The sequence below is a fragment of the Ailuropoda melanoleuca genome, chromosome 13, assembly GCF_002007445.2.
Source record: "Ailuropoda melanoleuca isolate Jingjing chromosome 13, ASM200744v2, whole genome shotgun sequence".
NCBI classification, from domain to species: Eukaryota; Metazoa; Chordata; class Mammalia; order Carnivora; family Ursidae; genus Ailuropoda; species Ailuropoda melanoleuca.
In genome coordinates this window covers 62,472,562-62,490,419 of record NC_048230.1, presented here as the reverse complement: position 1 = coordinate 62,490,419, position 17,858 = coordinate 62,472,562, and the positions used below count along the sequence as shown (strand labels likewise).

Below are 17,858 nucleotides of genomic sequence, written 5' to 3'. Positions count from 1 at the left end.
TATTTGATTGATCTTTTAAGCAATTCTGGGATTCTGTCACTTAAAAACCAATAAATCTTTGAAGGCCTGGGGAAAGCAATGCAAAAGCAATAAATCTCCATTGCGGAGTATTAGAAAAATAGGCCAAGCTTCTGGGGTGATTTGGATGGAGGGATGGGGGTGTGGGAGCCCCGCAAGACAGTCCGCCCCTCTCCTCCTCACCTCCCTGCAAGCTCAGTTCTACCAGACAGAGCCGGACCCCTGGGGCTTCCCAGGGGCAGCAAGTAGCAGAGCAGGGTCTGGGGTCTGGCTGAGCCAGGGCCGGAACACTGCTGGCAGAAGGCAGAAGATAGCTGCACAGGCGGGGCCTGCAGCCGAGGCTCAGGAGTGAGGCTGCGGCAGAACAGCCTGCACCACTCAGGGACGTGCTGGGGATCACAAGGTATGGGCTGGGCCTGGACCGTCCTGGGCTGCAGGACCCCTGTAAAGTCACCTTGGCTGCCCTGAATTCCCTAGTCAATGGAAGCTCAGTCCACAACGGCTCCACCAAAAGCTTACCGAGTCCTCACCTGACATCTGGGCACAGAGAACACAGAACCTCCTAGGGGAGCAATGGACTCAGAAGCAGGAAGCGGGGTCCACGCACTGGGTCCATGGAGAATGAGCTCCATGACCTTGGGCTACCACTTAGCATCTTGGATTTCTGCTCCCTTCTCTGATAAAGAGATGGTACTCTCCCCTCCTCCTCAGCTGACTCACTGGGTAAGCGATGATCACATGATACAATGGAATTTAAGGAGCTATCAACCCGAAAATATGATTCCAAGCATCCATGACCCAACCCATCCAGTGGCCTCACTGTGTGCTACGGTTAGAGAGCCTTCACTGTCTTCTTGATGCCCGTGCTTCCCCGACCTGTGGGACTCCTCACTGGCCTGCTTCTCAGGGTTGTGCCCATCCCTCTGGCCAGTCCAGTTCTCTCCATCAATACTCTGTCCCCACAGGCTTCACAGTATCTTTTTGTGCCAGTTTCAGTACTGTGTCTGCTTACCTGTTCCATATCCTGCCTCCCTCCCTGTTCACATACACACTGGCTGGATGCTTAGCCTCAAGAGCACAAGTGTGTATCTACCTTGTGTCCTGCTCTATCCGCATTGCTTGGCTCAGTTCCTGGGACATAACAAGGGCCCAATAAATGTATGTTGAATGACCTAATGGTCCACTGTCTCCCACATGGGCATCCTCGTGCCTAGAGTCAAGGTGAAAGAGGGTTAAGGTAACTGAAATCTTCTGTGATATTGCCGCTGCTGTCATTGCCGTTGACCTGGAAGTCACGGGGGGGGGGGGCGGCACTTGTTAGTCTCCTTCCCGTCTTGGCAAATGCCCAAGCAACTGTCAGAAAATAATTCCCGAAACTGAGCGAATACCCACCCTCAGTGATCCAGAGCCTTGGGAAGAAAAAGCAGCCAGACGTTTCCAGACACCAAGCATTGCCCCTTTGAGCAGTGACATTTAATTTTTTTTTCCAATGAAAATGTCACCAAAATATGTCATGCACAACTTTCTCCTTGGGAGGTAGTGAAATGAGCACTGACTTAGGGTCAGCTGAACTGAGTTTAAATTCTGCCTGTACCACTGCTCGTCTCATGGCTGGGGTCAACTTACTTGGCTTCTATTTATCTCAGGTTCTGTATCTGCAAAATGGGGAGACTATTATTGCACTGTTGTGAGGATACAGATAGTTGATGTATGGCGACAGGCACGCAGCCAGGGCTTACTCGTTATGTGGAAACTAGCAGGCTCTTTTCACTTGAAGATACAGAACGTACTGCTACATTTTTAGTTGAACCAGAACAGCTAACGAACACCCATGGCTGTGAGGGGCTGCAGGGGCCCCAGCACGTACACCTCCCTGTTTGCTGAGTCCTCTGCGATTGTTTCGTAGACTCGCCCTGTTTTTTTGCTCCCTGCTCACTGTCATTTCTCACTGCTACTGGGGCATTTCCTTTCTCACCTCCTAATTTCCTGCAGTCTTAGGATGCAATGAGCTTATTAAACAGATGTGCAAACTGAGGGCACGCAGGCTCAGAGGGAAAGTGTAAGGGGCCCCTCTTTGGACAGCACTGGGAAAGGTTCCCCAGGAACATTGGTTTGGGCTGCTCAGAGGACCCCTTTGCTGGTCTCTGGAGTTGGGAAGGCCTGGATGTAAGTCCCATCTCATCACTTACTGGCTCTGTGACCATGAGCTTTTAGTTTCCTCATTTCTAACTGGGATATAATAATATGAATAGGTCAGTCAAGGTTAAATTCTTGGAACATAACAGTTGCCCAATAAAACACGGTGATAATTACTCCTAGCTGTGTTCAACTGGGCTTGATGAGTTTTCAGAGGCTCACAGATATATAATCTGATTCATCTTGAGGATGGGACCCTGGATCCTCTGTAGAAAAATTAACTTTATCCTGCCACTGGGCAAGACCAAGCTTGACTATTTCTCAGTATAACTTTTTTCTTAAAAGAGGTTTTTCTGCAACTTTGTGCTGGAATGAAGTTAGGGTCTCCTAGGTAAAAAACAAACAACAAAAACAAACAAACAAAAAAACCCACAAAGCCCTTTCTTCCCCACCATGGACTTAGGATCTCGGAAAGCTCTGGAAATTTGAACAGGAAGGAAGTGGGCAACACTGTGACCCTATAGTGAGGGTAGATTTTCAAAAAACCGTTCTGAATACAGCTTCCTAAGTGCCACAGAGAAGAAGCAAAGCTAAGGAAGGAGCTAACTCTCGAAGGTCTGCCTTGCTTTGGGCACTTCCATATTTTACTCAGCCCCTGCGAAACAGCTACCATCCATGCTTTCCTGATAAAGAAAACTGAGGGTCTGGGAGATTAAGTGTCTTGCCCAAAGCCACACAGCAGTGTTGGTGCAGGGTCCTAATCCAGGTTGGCTGTCACCAAAGTCACATCTTCCCCATCACCCCATCACCCTTGCAGCAGTCGGCTGCAAGCTAGAGAGAATCCGCACCTGCTGGGAGCAGCGCAGTGGCGTGCCAGCTGATGAGGTCCCCTTGCTGATCTGTTGGCTTGCAGTAATGCAAGGGGACACCTGGGGCTCCAATATAAAGGTCATAGGCTTTCAGTGAGATCTGGCCTGTGCACCCCCGTCAGCTGCTAACTTGCTGTGCAATGTTGGGCCAGCTGTTCTTTTTTCCCTGGACCATACTCTTATCACCTGAGAGGCTCTCTAAGATTTTGAAATAGTGGCCAGTGCTGCTGTAGGAGAGGTTAAGAGCTGGGAAAGGGAGAGAGGCATTGGTGGCCCAAGGGGAACACATGATTTGGCACCTGGAGGACCTGCATTCGAGTGCAGCTTTCCTACCGACTTCTGTGTGCTCCTGGGCATTTCCAAGCCTTGGTACCTTCACATAAAAATGAGGACAATCACTTATAGAATGTAGCCAGAGAGTAAAATCCATGTCCAGAAGTGAAGGACCACGTTGCATGAGGGTAGCAGGAAGAAAAGCAGTAAGTCAGGTAATGATTCACCTGACGGAAGAGCCACCGTCTGCTCTGGCTCATCACAGGTAGGATGGTCCCGGAACAACCCACGTGGAGAATATAAGGCAAAAGGTCTACAGTCAGGCGCTCCACAGGCACTACACACGCCTGCTGCGAGGCCTGACTTAGAGTCGAACACTGCTTGAAATCTGTAGAATACATGGCAACTTCCAAATTGCAGGCTGTTGATTCTATTTCCTCTGCCGCCTACACTTTCTGGGTAGAGCTGGATCCAGGTTGGAAAACAGAGAACTAGACCATCTCCATAGCCGCCGCCCTGGCTGGTCTCCCAGCCTCCAGTATCATAAAAGTGACATTGCATGGAGCTATCCAGTGGCTCCCCAAGACCCCTCAAAGAAGCTGGAGCTTCTCACACATGGTCTCCATTCTCACCTGACTGCGCCTGCCTCGACCTTTATGCTAGAGCAAAATCCAGAGCCTTGGGTTAAGTACTCCTGGTTGCTCCCCATGATATCAGGCTGCTTCTCTCCTTCATGCCTTGCTCATGCTGGACCCTCTTCTACTTTGGAAAAATCTTACATAACATTTAAAATACAGCTCGGTGTCACTTGAGAATGTCAGCTGGGAATGCCTTCCCTGAACTCTCATAACGACCTAGGTAGATCTCCATAAGCACACACTGTTTCATAATTATGTTCTCATGTTTCTTGCTTCCCAACTCAGGTGTGACTTTCTTTAGAAAAGGACTTCTTCGTGGCTAGTTCACTACTGTCTCCCAAGCAGTTAAATAGTGCCTGGTCCTGAGTGAGTGCCCAATAAATGTTTGCTGAAGGAATGAATAAATGAACCGTTTTAATCCCTTGTGCCCCACCCATTCCTGGCATATAAGATGCTCAATGCATGCTCGGTGAACTGAGCTGAGTCATTTTTTTTTTAAGAGTAGGTTCCATGCCCAACATGGAGCCCAACAAGGGGCTTGAGCTCATGACTCTTGAGATCAAGACCTGAGCTGAGATCAGAAGTCAGATGCTTCAAGGACTGAACCCCCCAGGTACCTCTGACCTGAGCCAATCTGAAAGCTCCTGCCCTGGGGCAAAGTATAGTGGCTGACAAAGTCCAAGGGAAGAACCCTGCTCACCTGACAGGGGCTCCCCGTGACTGAGCAGGCTTCAGCATCACCGTGATGGTCGTGTCCGTTTCATTCAGTGGGGTATCTGCGTCATATTCAGGCATCGACGGAGCTGGGCAGAGAGCAGAGAGAGGAGGGCACTCAGCACAGGTCCCAAACCCAGCTCACCACCTCCCCCTGCGCCCATCCCTAAAGATGCCCAGGATGACCAGTAGGGGGCCATGAGGGAAAGGGTTGGGTGAGAGTCACATGGCGTCCCAGGCTTCCGGTAGAGCCTGCTCTCCTTCCCACCTGCCCACGGGTCTCTCCCAGGTGCACAGGAGTCTGGGGAAGGACGGCCATGAGGTGGTCAGCAGCCCTCAGGAATCAAAAAGTTCACACCAAATAAACAGATAAATGCAGGAAGTCTAAGTACTTAACAAAGACATGGAGGCAGAGGGACCTTGTTCAACATATTTGAAATGCAAATTACAACAGTGATGGACCTACTTCCTCTTTTTTTTTTTTTTTCCCTTGAGACCCTCCCTTCTCTCAGCCCCAACTGATAGGAGTACGAAAATCTAATCCCGCGGGAAGGTAATCTTGCCATTTGTATTAAGGGCTATTAAAACCCACATCCCTTTTAATTCAGTATTTCAATTTCTGGAATTTAATCCTAAAGTTATAATCCAAACCAAGGAATTAAACCTTATTCTGTAACATGTTTATTGAAACGTTATGTTATAAAAACATGGAAGCAGCAAATATATCCAACCACAGGGGAATGTTTAATTAAATTATGTCCATCCACTTAACAGAACATTATCATGAAAGCAATGTACCAACATGGAAAACACTTATGGTATAAAGATAAGTGAAAACATTAAGCTGCAAAACCACTGTGGGTATCTATGCAAAATATGAATGTATGCAGGTCAGAATTGCATAGGTATTCTCAAAAAATGTAAATTCTAAAATGGGATCTAAGATAATTCTGTGTTGATGTTGTCTGGTGGTGGAGGGGGCCCTCCCAGGGACAGCAGGTGAAATCTCAGACCTCCATGGCTTTGTAATATTCATTCATTCATTCATTCATTCATTCATTCATTTGCAGACATTTCATGAGAAGCTGTGCAGTGCCCTGTACTGCCAAAAGGAATATTGCTGAAATCACATTTTTACAAACCAATTTGTATGAGAAAAAATTTGCTATTTAATGCAATTGTGTGGCAAATTATTTGGTGAATCACTTAGCATTCCCACTGGTCTAGTCTAATTAGTATGTTTTTTACACTTTAGGAAGTTCGTGGATTCGGTTTCTTCACAAGACTACAATGCTAACACATTAGGGACCGCATCGTCCTAATTGCTCCAATACCACGAGGTGATAGCTGGCTCTGCCCCTTTTTGCTCCCAGGAAAACTAGGAATGGGGGAAAAAACCAGACTACCTTTCTTCCCTCTCCCCTTTCTATTAAGAGAGATACCTGAAATTTTGGTGGCAATCCTAGTGGTGACTGGGGGCCCGAAGCCCTTTGCTGTACTGGCCTTGATGGTGAAGGAGTAGGTGGTCCCTGGGTACAGGCCCACAAAGAGGTGGTGGGTTTCATTCCGGAGCTTGAAGACTTTCCCCCGCTGGCTGGACAGGTCGGCACTCGGGTCCAGTGAGCCAACAGCCTTGTAGTTGATCTGTAGGACAAGCCAGCAAACAAACAAGTAAATACCTCACTCAGGAAGCTAGACGGAGCTCATCCAGGGGAACATCAGGAGAAAAGGAGAAGGAGGCATGTGGGCTTGAACAGCACGTACTGCTTTGACTGTCCACCCTACACACTATCCCAGCCTCGAATACTCCACTGTGGATACACGGGAGGGAGCACTGCTGCCCAACAGAAACAGAATGTGAGCCATACACATGCTTTCAACCTTCTAGTGGTCACATGAAAAGAGAAGAAAGTAAAAAAGAAAGGAAAATTGATTTTAATAATATATTTTGTTGAACCCAATATTTGCAAAGTATTATCACTGCAACCTATAATCAACCTAAAAATTTAATGCGGTATTTCATATTCTGCTACTCATATTAGGTCTTAGAAATCTAGTATGCAGTTTGCTCTTACGGCACATCTCCATTTGGACTAGCCACATTTCAAAAGCTCAGGAGCTGCGTGTGGCCATGTGGCTGCCATATTGGACAACGCCAAGAGCAGTGTTTATGCATGGCGTCTGATAAGAATGGTTTGGAAGGCTAATTAAAAAGGCAGCTCCCTCCCATGTCCCTTACTCCACATGGCACTCTCTGGTGCTTTCTCATGCATTATCTTGTTCCTCTTCCCCAAACCTTGGGGCATCAGGACACTTACTCTCATTTTTGTGTTGGAGACACAAGCTCAAATGGAAGTAACTTGCATGAAATTNCCTCTGACCTGAGCCAATCTGAAAGCTCCTGCCCTGGGGCAAAGTATAGTGGCTGACAAAGTCCAAGGGAAGAACCCTGCTCACCTGACAGGGGCTCCCCGTGACTGAGCAGGCTTCAGCATCACCGTGATGGTCGTGTCCGTTTCATTCAGTGGGGTATCTGTGTCATATTCAGGCATCGACGGAGCTGGGCAGAGAGCAGAGAGAGGAGGGCACTCAGCACAGGTCCCAAACCCAGCTCACCACCTCCCCCTGCGCCCATCCCTAAAGATGCCCAGGATGACCAGTAGGGGGCCATGAGGGAAAGGGTTGGGTGAGAGTCACATGGCGTCCCAGGCTTCCGGTAGAGCCTGCTCTCCTTCCCACCTGCCCACGGGTCTCTCCCAGGTGCACAGGAGTCTGGGGAAGGACGGCCATGAGGTGGTCAGCAGCCCTCAGGAATCAAAAAGTTCACACCAAATAAACAGATAAATGCAGGAAGTCTAAGTACTTAACAAAGACATGGAGGCAGAGCCACCTTGTTCAACATATTTGAAATGCAAATTACAACAGTGATGGACCTACTTCCTCTTTTTTTTTTTTTTCCTTGAGACCCTCCCTTCTCTCAGCCCCAACTGATAGGAGTATGAAAATCTAATCCCGCGGGAAGGTAATCTANGGGACCTTGTTCAACATATTTGAAATGCAAATTACAACAGTGATGGACCTACTTCCTCTTTTTTTTTTTTTTTCCCTTGAGACCCTCCCTTCTCTCAGCCCCAACTGATAGGAGTACGAAAATCTAATCCCGCGGGAAGGTAATCTAGCCATTTGTATTAAGGGCTATTAAAACCCACATCCCTTTTAATTCAGTATTTCAATTTCTGGAATTTAATCCTAAAGTTATAATCCAAACCAAGGAATTAAACCTTATTCTGTAACATGTTTATTGAAACGTTATGTTATAAAAACATGGAAGCAGCAAATATATCCAACCACAGGGGAATGTTTAATTAAATTATGTCCATCCACTTAACAGAACATTATCATGAAAGCAATGTACCAACATGGAAAACACTTATGGTATAAAGATAAGTGAAAACATTAAGCTGCAAAACCACTGTGGGTATCTATGCAAAATATGAATGTATGCAGGTCAGAATTGCATAGGTATTCTCAAAAAATGTAAATTCTAAAATGGGATCTAAGATAATTCTGTGTTGATGTTGTCTGGTGGTGGAGGGGGCCCTCCCAGGGACAGCAGGTGAAATCTCAGACCTCCATGGCTTTGTAATATTCATTCATTCATTCATTCATTCATTCATTCATTTGCAGACATTTCATGAGAAGCTGTGCAGTGCCCTGTACTGCCAAAAGGAATATTGCTGAAATCACATTTTTACAAACCAATTTGTATGAGAAAAAATTTGCTATTTAATGCAATTGTGTGGCAAATTATTTGGTGAATCACTTAGCATTCCCACTGGTCTAGTCTAATTAGTATGTTTTTTACACTTTAGGAAGTTCGTGGATTCGGTTTCTTCACAAGACTACAATGCTAACACATTAGGGACCGCATCGTCCTAATTGCTCCAATACCACGAGGTGATAGCTGGCTCTGCCCCTTTTTGCTCCCAGGAAAACTAGGAATGGGGGAAAAAACCAGACTACCTTTCTTCCCTCTCCCCTTTCTATTAAGAGAGATACCTGAAATTTTGGTGGCAATCCTAGTGGTGACTGGGGGCCCGAAGCCCTTTGCTGTACTGGCCTTGATGGTGAAGGAGTAGGTGGTCCCTGGGTACAGGCCCACAAAGAGGTGGTGGGTTTCATTCCGGAGCTTGAAGACTTTCCCCCGCTGGCTGGACAGGTCGGCACTCGGGTCCAGTGAGCCAACAGCCTTGTAGTTGATCTGTAGGACAAGCCAGCAAACAAACAAGTAAATACCTCACTCAGGAAGCTAGACGGAGCTCATCCAGGGGAACATCAGGAGAGGAAAGGAGAAGGAGGCATGTGGGCTTGAACAGCACGTACTGCTTTGACTGTCCACCCTACACACTATCCCAGCCTCGAATACTCCACTGTGGATACACGGGAGGGAGCACTGCTGCCCAACAGAAACAGAATGTGAGCCATACACATGCTTTCAACCTTCTAGTGGTCACATGAAAAGAGAAGAAAGTAAAAAAGAAAGGAAAATTGATTTTAATAATATATTTTGTTGAACCCAATATTTGCAAAGTATTATCACTGCAACCTATAATCAACCTAAAAATTTAATGTGGTATTTCATATTCTGCTACTCATATTAGGTCTTAGAAATCTAGTATGCAGTTTGCTCTTACGGCACATCTCCATTTGGACTAGCCACATTTCAAAAGCTCAGGAGCTGCGTGTGGCCATGTGGCTGCCATATTGGACAACGCCAAGAGCAGTGTTTATGCATGGCGTCTGATAAGAATGGTTTGGAAGGCTAATTAAAAAGGCAGCTCCCTCCCATGTCCCTTACTCCACATGGCACTCTCTGGTGCTTTCTCATGCATTATCTTGTTCCTCTTCCCCAAACCTTGGGGCATCAGGACACTTACTCTCATTTTTGTGTTGGAGACACAAGCTCAAATGGAAGTAACTTGCATGAAATTAGCACTTTCCAAACCCTCTACGGTGAAGGCCCAGTTTTGTGTTTCTCAATACACTGCTGACCCATCATAATCTGCAGACCACACCACATGGGACTCCCCACGTGAGTTTGGTCATAGCCAAACTGGTCCCCACTCTTCAAGGAGACCCGTCCACTTGTCACACACCTGGGTGTTGCAGCAATGTCAAGGTACTATGAGAGTTTCTAAGCACTCACTCTCCATTTCTGCACTTACCCTGCTGTGAAAGTAAGCAAACAGGTGGCATCCCAGCACCAGCCCTGACAGATCACATTTTGAGAGCCACCTTCCTAAATCACACAGTTGTTAAAGTGACAAACACAGGATTGTTTGCTTCATCTAGTTTGTTCTATTAAAAATTTTTTATTAGAGTATAACATACGCACAGAACACAATACAGTTCAATGAATTCTTACTAAATGGACAAAGGCCGATAACTCAGCACAGAGTCAAGAGACAGAATATCACCGGAACCAAGACGTAGCCTGCGTGCTCCCTTTCCTTCCCTCCCTGCCCCACCTCAGCAAGGTTAACCTCTACCCTGACTTCTAATAGCACTGACTAGTGTTGCCTGGTCTTGTACTTTATATAAGTGGAACCATACAGGGCGTACTCTTGCGTGTCTGGCTTCTTTCAGTCCATATTACATTGGTGAGATTCATGCAGGCTGTCACATGTCACTAGACATCACGCATTCTCATGGTTACGCAGTGTTCTGCCACCGACATGAGTAAACCCAGGTCTGCAGGATCTGAGCGCTGCGCTCCTTTGTCTGTAAGGAACTGCCTGGCTTGGAGACGACCCATCATTACCTAAAGAACGCATTCATCCCTTCACTCATCCACTTATTTGCTCCTTCACCCACGTTTCCCGCGTAGGCCTGTATTCCAGGACCAGTGCTGTGTTCTGCTGGGTACAGCCCAGATGCATGTAGGCTTGACCCCATACCCCGGTGTCTTCCATCCCAGAGCGAGGTAAGGCAACGATACAGTCACCTAACATCACCCTGTCTTCTGTCAAGAACGTCTCAGACTTGCCGGGAAGATCAAGCCCAGTCCGAAACAGGAACACACCAACTTTACACCCAAAATAAGCAGGTTGCTGTTTCTGGCAGCACTAGACGTTTTGGAGACGGAAGTAACTTCTCTGTCCTCTGTCCCGTGGTAGCAGTATTGTAATTGACATCACCGGCCCAGGAGCGAGGCCAGACTACTTGGAGCAGAGCAAACCCTGGAGGAGAAACACATGGAGCCGAAGGATTTGGGCACTTTGCCAGCAGAGCTCCCGGCCAGGGGCACCCATGCCACAGGTCCTTGGTGAGCCTGTCCCCAGCTTTCCCTCTGGTCACCTCTGACTCCTCCATGCTTCTCGGAGGGAAGCACTGCAAACACCTGCCTCTCTGTGCGTGAGGACTGTTCTGAAGCGGGGGGCACTCGCAGGAAGTTCTGGGTAGACAGCACACCCAGTGACCAGACTGATGGTAGTTGATGCACATGTTCCCTGGGCTCCTCCCACGTGACGCCCCCCCCGCCCCCGCAGCAACCTAGGGGACTTCCTGGAGGGATTCCATTCTGATTGCCTCCAGAGGTAGCTGGCTGGGAAACACAGCCATCACTGGCTACCTTCCTTTTGCTTCCCCACTCCACTTCTCAGTAATCTACTCGTATTCGAATCTGTGTCTCGGGGTCCCCAAACTAAGACAGTGTGCTCATGGAGGTTTCTCAGGGGAGAAGTGAGCTGACATGTGAGGATAACAGAGTCAGGGCAGAGGTGAGAGCATTCTAGGTTCCTGGCAGTCAGAACTGCCTGGGCGGAGGCCTGGGGTGGGAACAGGCTTGGGACGACAGAGGAGAGCCCAGTGTGACCAGAGGGTGCTGAGCAAATGGGGGAAGCTGAGCCCCCAGTGTGCAGCTGGATTCCAGTTTTCCGGTGGCCCAAGAACAGAGATATCCACAGAGCTCTGCTGGGTGGCAGCCAACCCCAGTCCACCAGGTGCTCACACATCCTTTTGAAATTCCGCCCCTGTCCCCCTGCCTGGGCTGGTGGCAACCACGCTGATATACAGACACTGGGAGGTAAAACTCATGCCTTATTTACTAGCCAATTCCTTTCCTGCGCTCCAAATTCAATCCAAAAGCGACTCAATTTCCACCGAGCTGTCAATATAATATACCGTGCTCCCCTGCTCTCCTAACCTTTCCTGGTATTACAGGATCCTCACTTACTTGTAATGAAACACTATGAATAAATCAATGTATGTTAATATAGCGTGTCTTCAATTTTTTATGAAGGGCTTCACCAAATCTAATTCCCACTGCTTTGTCAGAAACAGTCTTTGAAAAATTTAACTTGCAAGTTTTACGAAGTTAGTGGGGGACTGGGCTGGGGAGGGAAAGCCAGGAGGTGAGAAAAATGGAATGGGATGGAGCTGTGGCCATAAAATGCATAATGCAATGTGAATCTTTGGAACTGGAGGAAGAGCGAGACTTGTCAGAATAGCAAACATAAAATAAAGAGTTAGTGGGGGAAAGGGTGCTGAGCTGCCTGTCAACCCGGGTCTCTCTGGATCACTGTCAGTGAGATTCCCACCTAGAAGCCAGAGTGAGCACTTCATAAGGAGAATCCAGTCATATCGTCCCTTAGAATAAAAAAGGCAGTGGTTTCCCATTGTTCTTGGGATTAAGACACACTCTCTCTGCACGAGCTGGGCTCCCATGCCCTCCCTCTTGTGTCCAAGGCTCTACTCCAGGGTCTAAAAAGAGCTATGGTTCTTTTGGCCACAGGTCCTTTGCACCGACTATTCTGTCAGCTCAGAACACTTATTCCCTTCCCATGCCTTCCTTTTACCTAATTAATGACTCATCTTTAGATTTCACCTAAAATGACACTTTAACAAATGGATGGTCACCAGAGGGGAGGTGGGTGGGAGGATGGGTGAAACAGGTGAAGGGGATTAGAGAACACTCACCATGATGAGCACTGAGTAATGTATAGAAATACTGAATCACTGTATTGTACACCTGGAACATGTAACACTGTATGTTAACTATACTGAAATTAATAAAATAAACAAAAGGCACCCTCCCCCCCGCAAATGACACTTTTCACGAGTGCCTTCTCTGACTCTCCGGTCCTCCTATTTTATGTTCCCAGAAGAACATCTCTTTCCTTTGAAAAGGAAACTAACTTTAGAGTGAGCCATGCAATTGTTTCCTTCATGAGTCCCTTTTCCACTAGCCCAAGGGTTGAAAAAGAAAAGCCTGGAAGCCAAATGTGTTTCATCACGTGTGTTGGTACATAAAAGTTTACTGGAACACAGCCGCGCCATTGAGTTATGGATCGCTGTGGCTGCTTCCACACTACAAGGGGGGAATTAAGTCGTCATGGCAGAGAGACGATAGCCCATACAGTGTAAAACATTTACTCTCTGCTACTTTATAGAAAAAGTCTGCTGACCCCTGAAGTAGACTTTAAGCTCCACAAGGGCAACCATCTTATCTGGGTTTTGTTCCCCATTGCTTCCCCTTGCGTGTATAAATGATCAAACTAGCTGCCTGGTTTGAGCAATTTGCTTCACTTCTCTGAGCCTAGGGTTCTTTGAGGTTAAATAATCATTTGAATTTCAGTTTCTGATTCATATTGCAGGGTGACCCCTGCCTCTTCACTCCTGGGAGGCAGCCTCTGAGAGCAGGAGTGAGGCTCCAGGGGGGTCCACAAGCAACTTCTGCCTTTGTATCAAGGGTCTGGCTGCCATGGATCACGGGTCACCTTGTGAAGAACAAGCAGCCCTTCTAGCCTGGGCTGCAGAGGATGGGGCAAGAGAGGCAGGAAGAACAGAAGGAAATGCTTTCCCTCGCAGAGCCCCACCAGGAAGGACCTGTTTGCTTCTTAAACATGCTCAGGTTGTGCTGTGCTGTGGTCCAGGCACCGGGCTGGGTAACGGGGTAAATTCAGAGCAGCTGACGAGATTCTGGTCCTGAGAATGAGATGCTGCATGGGGGAGGGGGCATGAGATAGAGTAGGGGTGAGGGAAGTGGCCAGGATGAAGAAGCAGGGGGTTGGAAGATACGATCACGACAAAAACATAATTTGGGGGCACTCAGTATATGCCAGGCACTGTGAGGGGGGCTCACATAAAAATCATCTCATTTAATCCTCCAAAAAATGGTATGGGTCCTTTATGGTCATTGCCATTCCTTAGCTGAGGATACTGAGGCCAAGAGAGGTGACAAATCAGAGCCAGTGGGAGGGAAGCTTTGTGTGCCAGTGGGCACTGTGCTAGAAGGACAGATGGGAACCCACAGTTCATGACGCGTTCTCTGCTGCGTCTACTTCCCCATGGTCTCATCTCAGCTGGTGCATGAATGTGGGCGCCATGATGCAGCAAGAACTTGGAGAAGTCCCTTAGGACACATGGAGACGTCCTGGAAGGACCAGAGCGCTGTTCAAAGAACTCACTCCCAACTAGATGGCCCCAAGTGGAGGAAACCCATAACAGCTCTGTTGGCAGGACTGTTAGTATAAAGTGTGTCAAGACCTGCCTGCCTACCGCGTGATGCTCCAGAATCATCCTGCAGAGCTTAGCGCCCTCCCCTCTCACTACACCCCTGCTGTCTTTGTCCTAAACCTCTAGGGGGAGAGGGGAGTCAGCACCTTATGTGAGGCACCCCATCTATTCCTGACTTTCTCCACATGTCTTCCAGACCATACTCTGGAGGTCTCACCCTAGCAGAGTTCTAACAAGGCTACCAACATGGTCAGTTCATTAAAAAAAAAAAAAAAGGTTAAATTAATTTTATTTTTCTTTAAACTCAAAACAAATGGTTGAAATACTTTCTCCTTTTTTGGACCCAATGCAAAAGTATTTACAGGCACAGTCTTGGCCATCTTGGTGACCTTCAGGATAAACACACAACAAGAGACCGATTCAAGGTCATCTCTTCTTGTCAGAAGTGTTAGTGTTGTCTTTTTGGTTTCCTGAAAATTAAAAAATCAAATGCGAGCACATTCCTTCTGCACAGTGTGGACGCACAGATGGGTGGAATGCACATACCAGTGACTTCTTGGCCACAGGGCCCTGCTTTTTCCTAGAGAGGGGGGGCTATAACAACAGCAGGAAAATGATTATGACTGACAAGCGTCCTGCTGCTCCTGGTGTTTCTAACCCAGTTCCTGACTTTGGGGACAAACAGAGGCACTGACGGATACTGCAAGGAACCAAGTCCTTGAGGAACACAGATTTGGGAGTGACCGGTTCTGCGAGAGAGAGTGCAGACAGCCTCCCAGAGAAGCTGCCTGAGTGCGGGGCTGGGGCCATGGTCCTCGGCCCAGACTCCAGAGCACAGAATGCCCTTGAAGACCTTTTAAAAAGTATCAACACCTGCACCCTACCCGAACTAACTGAATCAAATGCTCTGGATACAAAGCCCTTGGCATTGGCACTGTTTTAAATTTCTCTGGGAGATTAGATAGGGCAGCCGGGGCTGAGAGTGGTAGAGCTGCGGGCGGTGCCAAGGAAAGGAGACCTCAAAGGGCATGCTGGAAGGAAGGGGACTCACCTGGGAGCACCACAGTGGTAATGGCTGCAGGCAGGACTGTGGGTGAATGCTGAGTTTGGTGGACCCCATGGAGGAGGAATGACCTGTCTGTACAGCCCTGTCCCCCCTCCCCCAGAGTTACTAGCTACCGCTGGGGTTTCACCAGCAAAACACAGACTTTTGGCATTCCTCCCCCCGGGAGGGGGACGCTGACCCCTCTCTCCTTGAGTGTGGGCTGGACTTACTGACTCACATTAGAGAGACCTAGGATGAAAGGGGGATTATAGTAGCTTAAAATGGAGAGACCTGGCTGACACCACCTTAACCAAGCGATCGAGGTCAACACTGCCAATGATCAGTCATATATTGAGCTCAAGAGCTCGTATGATGTGACGAGAAGGGTACATGCCCTCCGTGGTCTTTTCCCCCAGAATCTCAGCCCATCAATTAAAAAACAAAAAACAAAACAAACGAAAAAACCATCAGGGGCTCATGGGTGGCTCAGTCGACTAAGCATCTGCCTCCAGCTTGGGTCATGATCTGGGGATCCTGGGATTGAGTCCCTCACTGGGCTCCCCGCTCACCAGGCAGCCTGTTTCTCTCTCTCCCTCTGTTCCTCCCTGCTCTGCTTGTGCTCTCTCTTGCTATCTCTCTCTCTCAAATAAATAAATAAATAAAATCTTTAAAAAAAAACACACGTCAGACCAACCCAGACTAAAGGCTGGTCAGCACTCTTAAAAAACATCAAGGTCATAAAGACAAGGAAAGACTGAGACACTGTCACAGAGGGGAAGGGGAGGAGACGTGACATCTAAATGCTACGTGGGAACCTGGAAGGGGGGAGAAAGGACACCTGTGGAAAAACTCAGGCAGTCTGAGAAAAAAGTCTGAGGTCTAGTCAGTAGTAAGGCACTGACGTGAATTCTCAGTTGGGATGAGTACACCGTGGCTACATGGGACGTTGTGTGAAGGATACAGAACTTTCTGCACCATTTTTGCAACTTCTCTGTGAATTTAGAATTACTTTAAAATAAAATGTTTACAACAACAACAAAAAGTGGTGTGCCGGGTTTGGCACCTGGGAGGTCTTTGTGGCTGTGGAATAGAATGTACAGAAAGTATTCACTGAGCCCTTGCCTTGGCCCAGTGCTAAGCCCCGGGGAACCTTCAGAAACATACAGTCTGGTCAGGGAGACAGGCACACCCACAGGAATGAGTGGCAAAGGCACAGAAGGATTACTGCTCTGAAGGAAGGGAGGCTCTTCTTGGGAGCATATAATAGAGAAGGTTTCTGAGGCCAGGAAGTCTTCCCCAGAGAGCGTGAAGGTGTTAACCAGGTGAAGGAGGGCGAGAGAGGGCTGGGAGACAGGGGAGAAGGGAGGAAGTGGAGACTGCAGAGATGCTCTTGGGTAGGATGACTGCTGGCCTAGGTAGTGCTTTTGCGGAAACTAGAATAAGGCAACTCTCCAGGCAGGTGCAGACACCCTCCCTCCCAGTCCCTGGTACATCAGTGAGCTGAGGGTGCCTCTGTGACAAGAACAAGATAGACCCTTCTTCATGCCCATAGTCCTCCCGACAAATACAGTCCAGTGCTTTGTGGATTTCATCCTCTTAGTCATGTGTCTTTGTGCAGTGCACAAACTATACAACAGAACATGACAACCCTGCTCTGAGGTTGGTCATTGGGAGGCTTTAGGTGAATACTCAAACATTTAGATTTTATCTTGAGGGTATTGAAGGGGAGGGTAGGCTATCAAAAGAGACACAGGGTCATACCCGAATTTAAGAACAGTGCTACTGAAATTGCGGTCCACAGGCAAGATAGTGTCAGCATCACCTGGAAGCTTGTAAGAGATGCAGATTCACCAGCCCATCCCAGACCTACTGATCAAAATGCCCAAGTTGGGGCCCAGAAGTCCGTTTTCACACATTCTTCAGGTGACTCTCCGGCATGCTGAATTTGAAGAGGAGCATTTCCTGGCAAGGGGAAGAAGGACTGAACTGACTGGAGGAGGAGGACCCTTCTGGAGGGTCTGGTTCTCATCCCGATGACAGGTGACACAGAAGGCCTGGTTTAGACTGGAAGCTGAGGGGATGGAGAAAGGAGGGAATTCAAGAGCTGCTGAGTCCTGTCTGGGGAAGGATGAGATCCCAGACACGTGGGAATAAGAAGGAGCCAACAGCTGGCACCAGGTCTGAAGATGGATGAGACGTCTAAGGCCAGACACTGATGGGGAGATCTGTGAGAGTCCGCTAGCCTCGGCCTTCTGATGCCACTGATATTCAGGAATGGGAAGAGTAGGGAAAGGAAGACCGTGGATCTCAGTCTTTGGAGAATCTACGCTGGAACCCAGAACCACCACTTACCGAGCTGAGCGCCTAGGATGTATTTTGTAACCTCATCTGCCAAAGTGCTCCGCTAACATTTGCCAAGGCCTGCCAGGCTTCTCTGGTTCCTAGGGTCAGAGGCCCAGACTGGGGCTTTGGTTTGCCTTGCCTGGGCTGCACTCCTTCCCCAGAGCTGCCAGCACAGGGACAGAGGCCTGCAGTGGCCGGGCAGGTCAGGGCTGCCATCGCCCTGCAGGGTGCTTGTCCTAGTCTTGTGTGCATTCCCTCAGCTGCCACAGATCAAACAGGTGTTGCAGGAGGGAAGCTGGCTTGTTT

General features: G+C 48.2%; 1 protein-coding gene across 1 annotated transcript in view; it reads right to left on the bottom strand.

The window, feature by feature from the left end:
* The window catches only part of PTPRT (protein tyrosine phosphatase receptor type T), an 813,408-nt gene that overhangs the window by 274,863 nt on the left and 520,687 nt on the right, over positions 1-17,858 (bottom strand). The window contains exons 10-11 of the mRNA XM_034641590.1: positions 8,708-8,909; positions 4,635-4,737 (exon numbers count right to left, since the gene is read on the bottom strand). Of these exons, the coding sequence (XP_034497481.1) occupies positions 4,635-4,737; positions 8,708-8,909 (305 nt within the window). The remainder of the gene's footprint in view (positions 1-4,634; positions 4,738-8,707; positions 8,910-17,858) is intronic.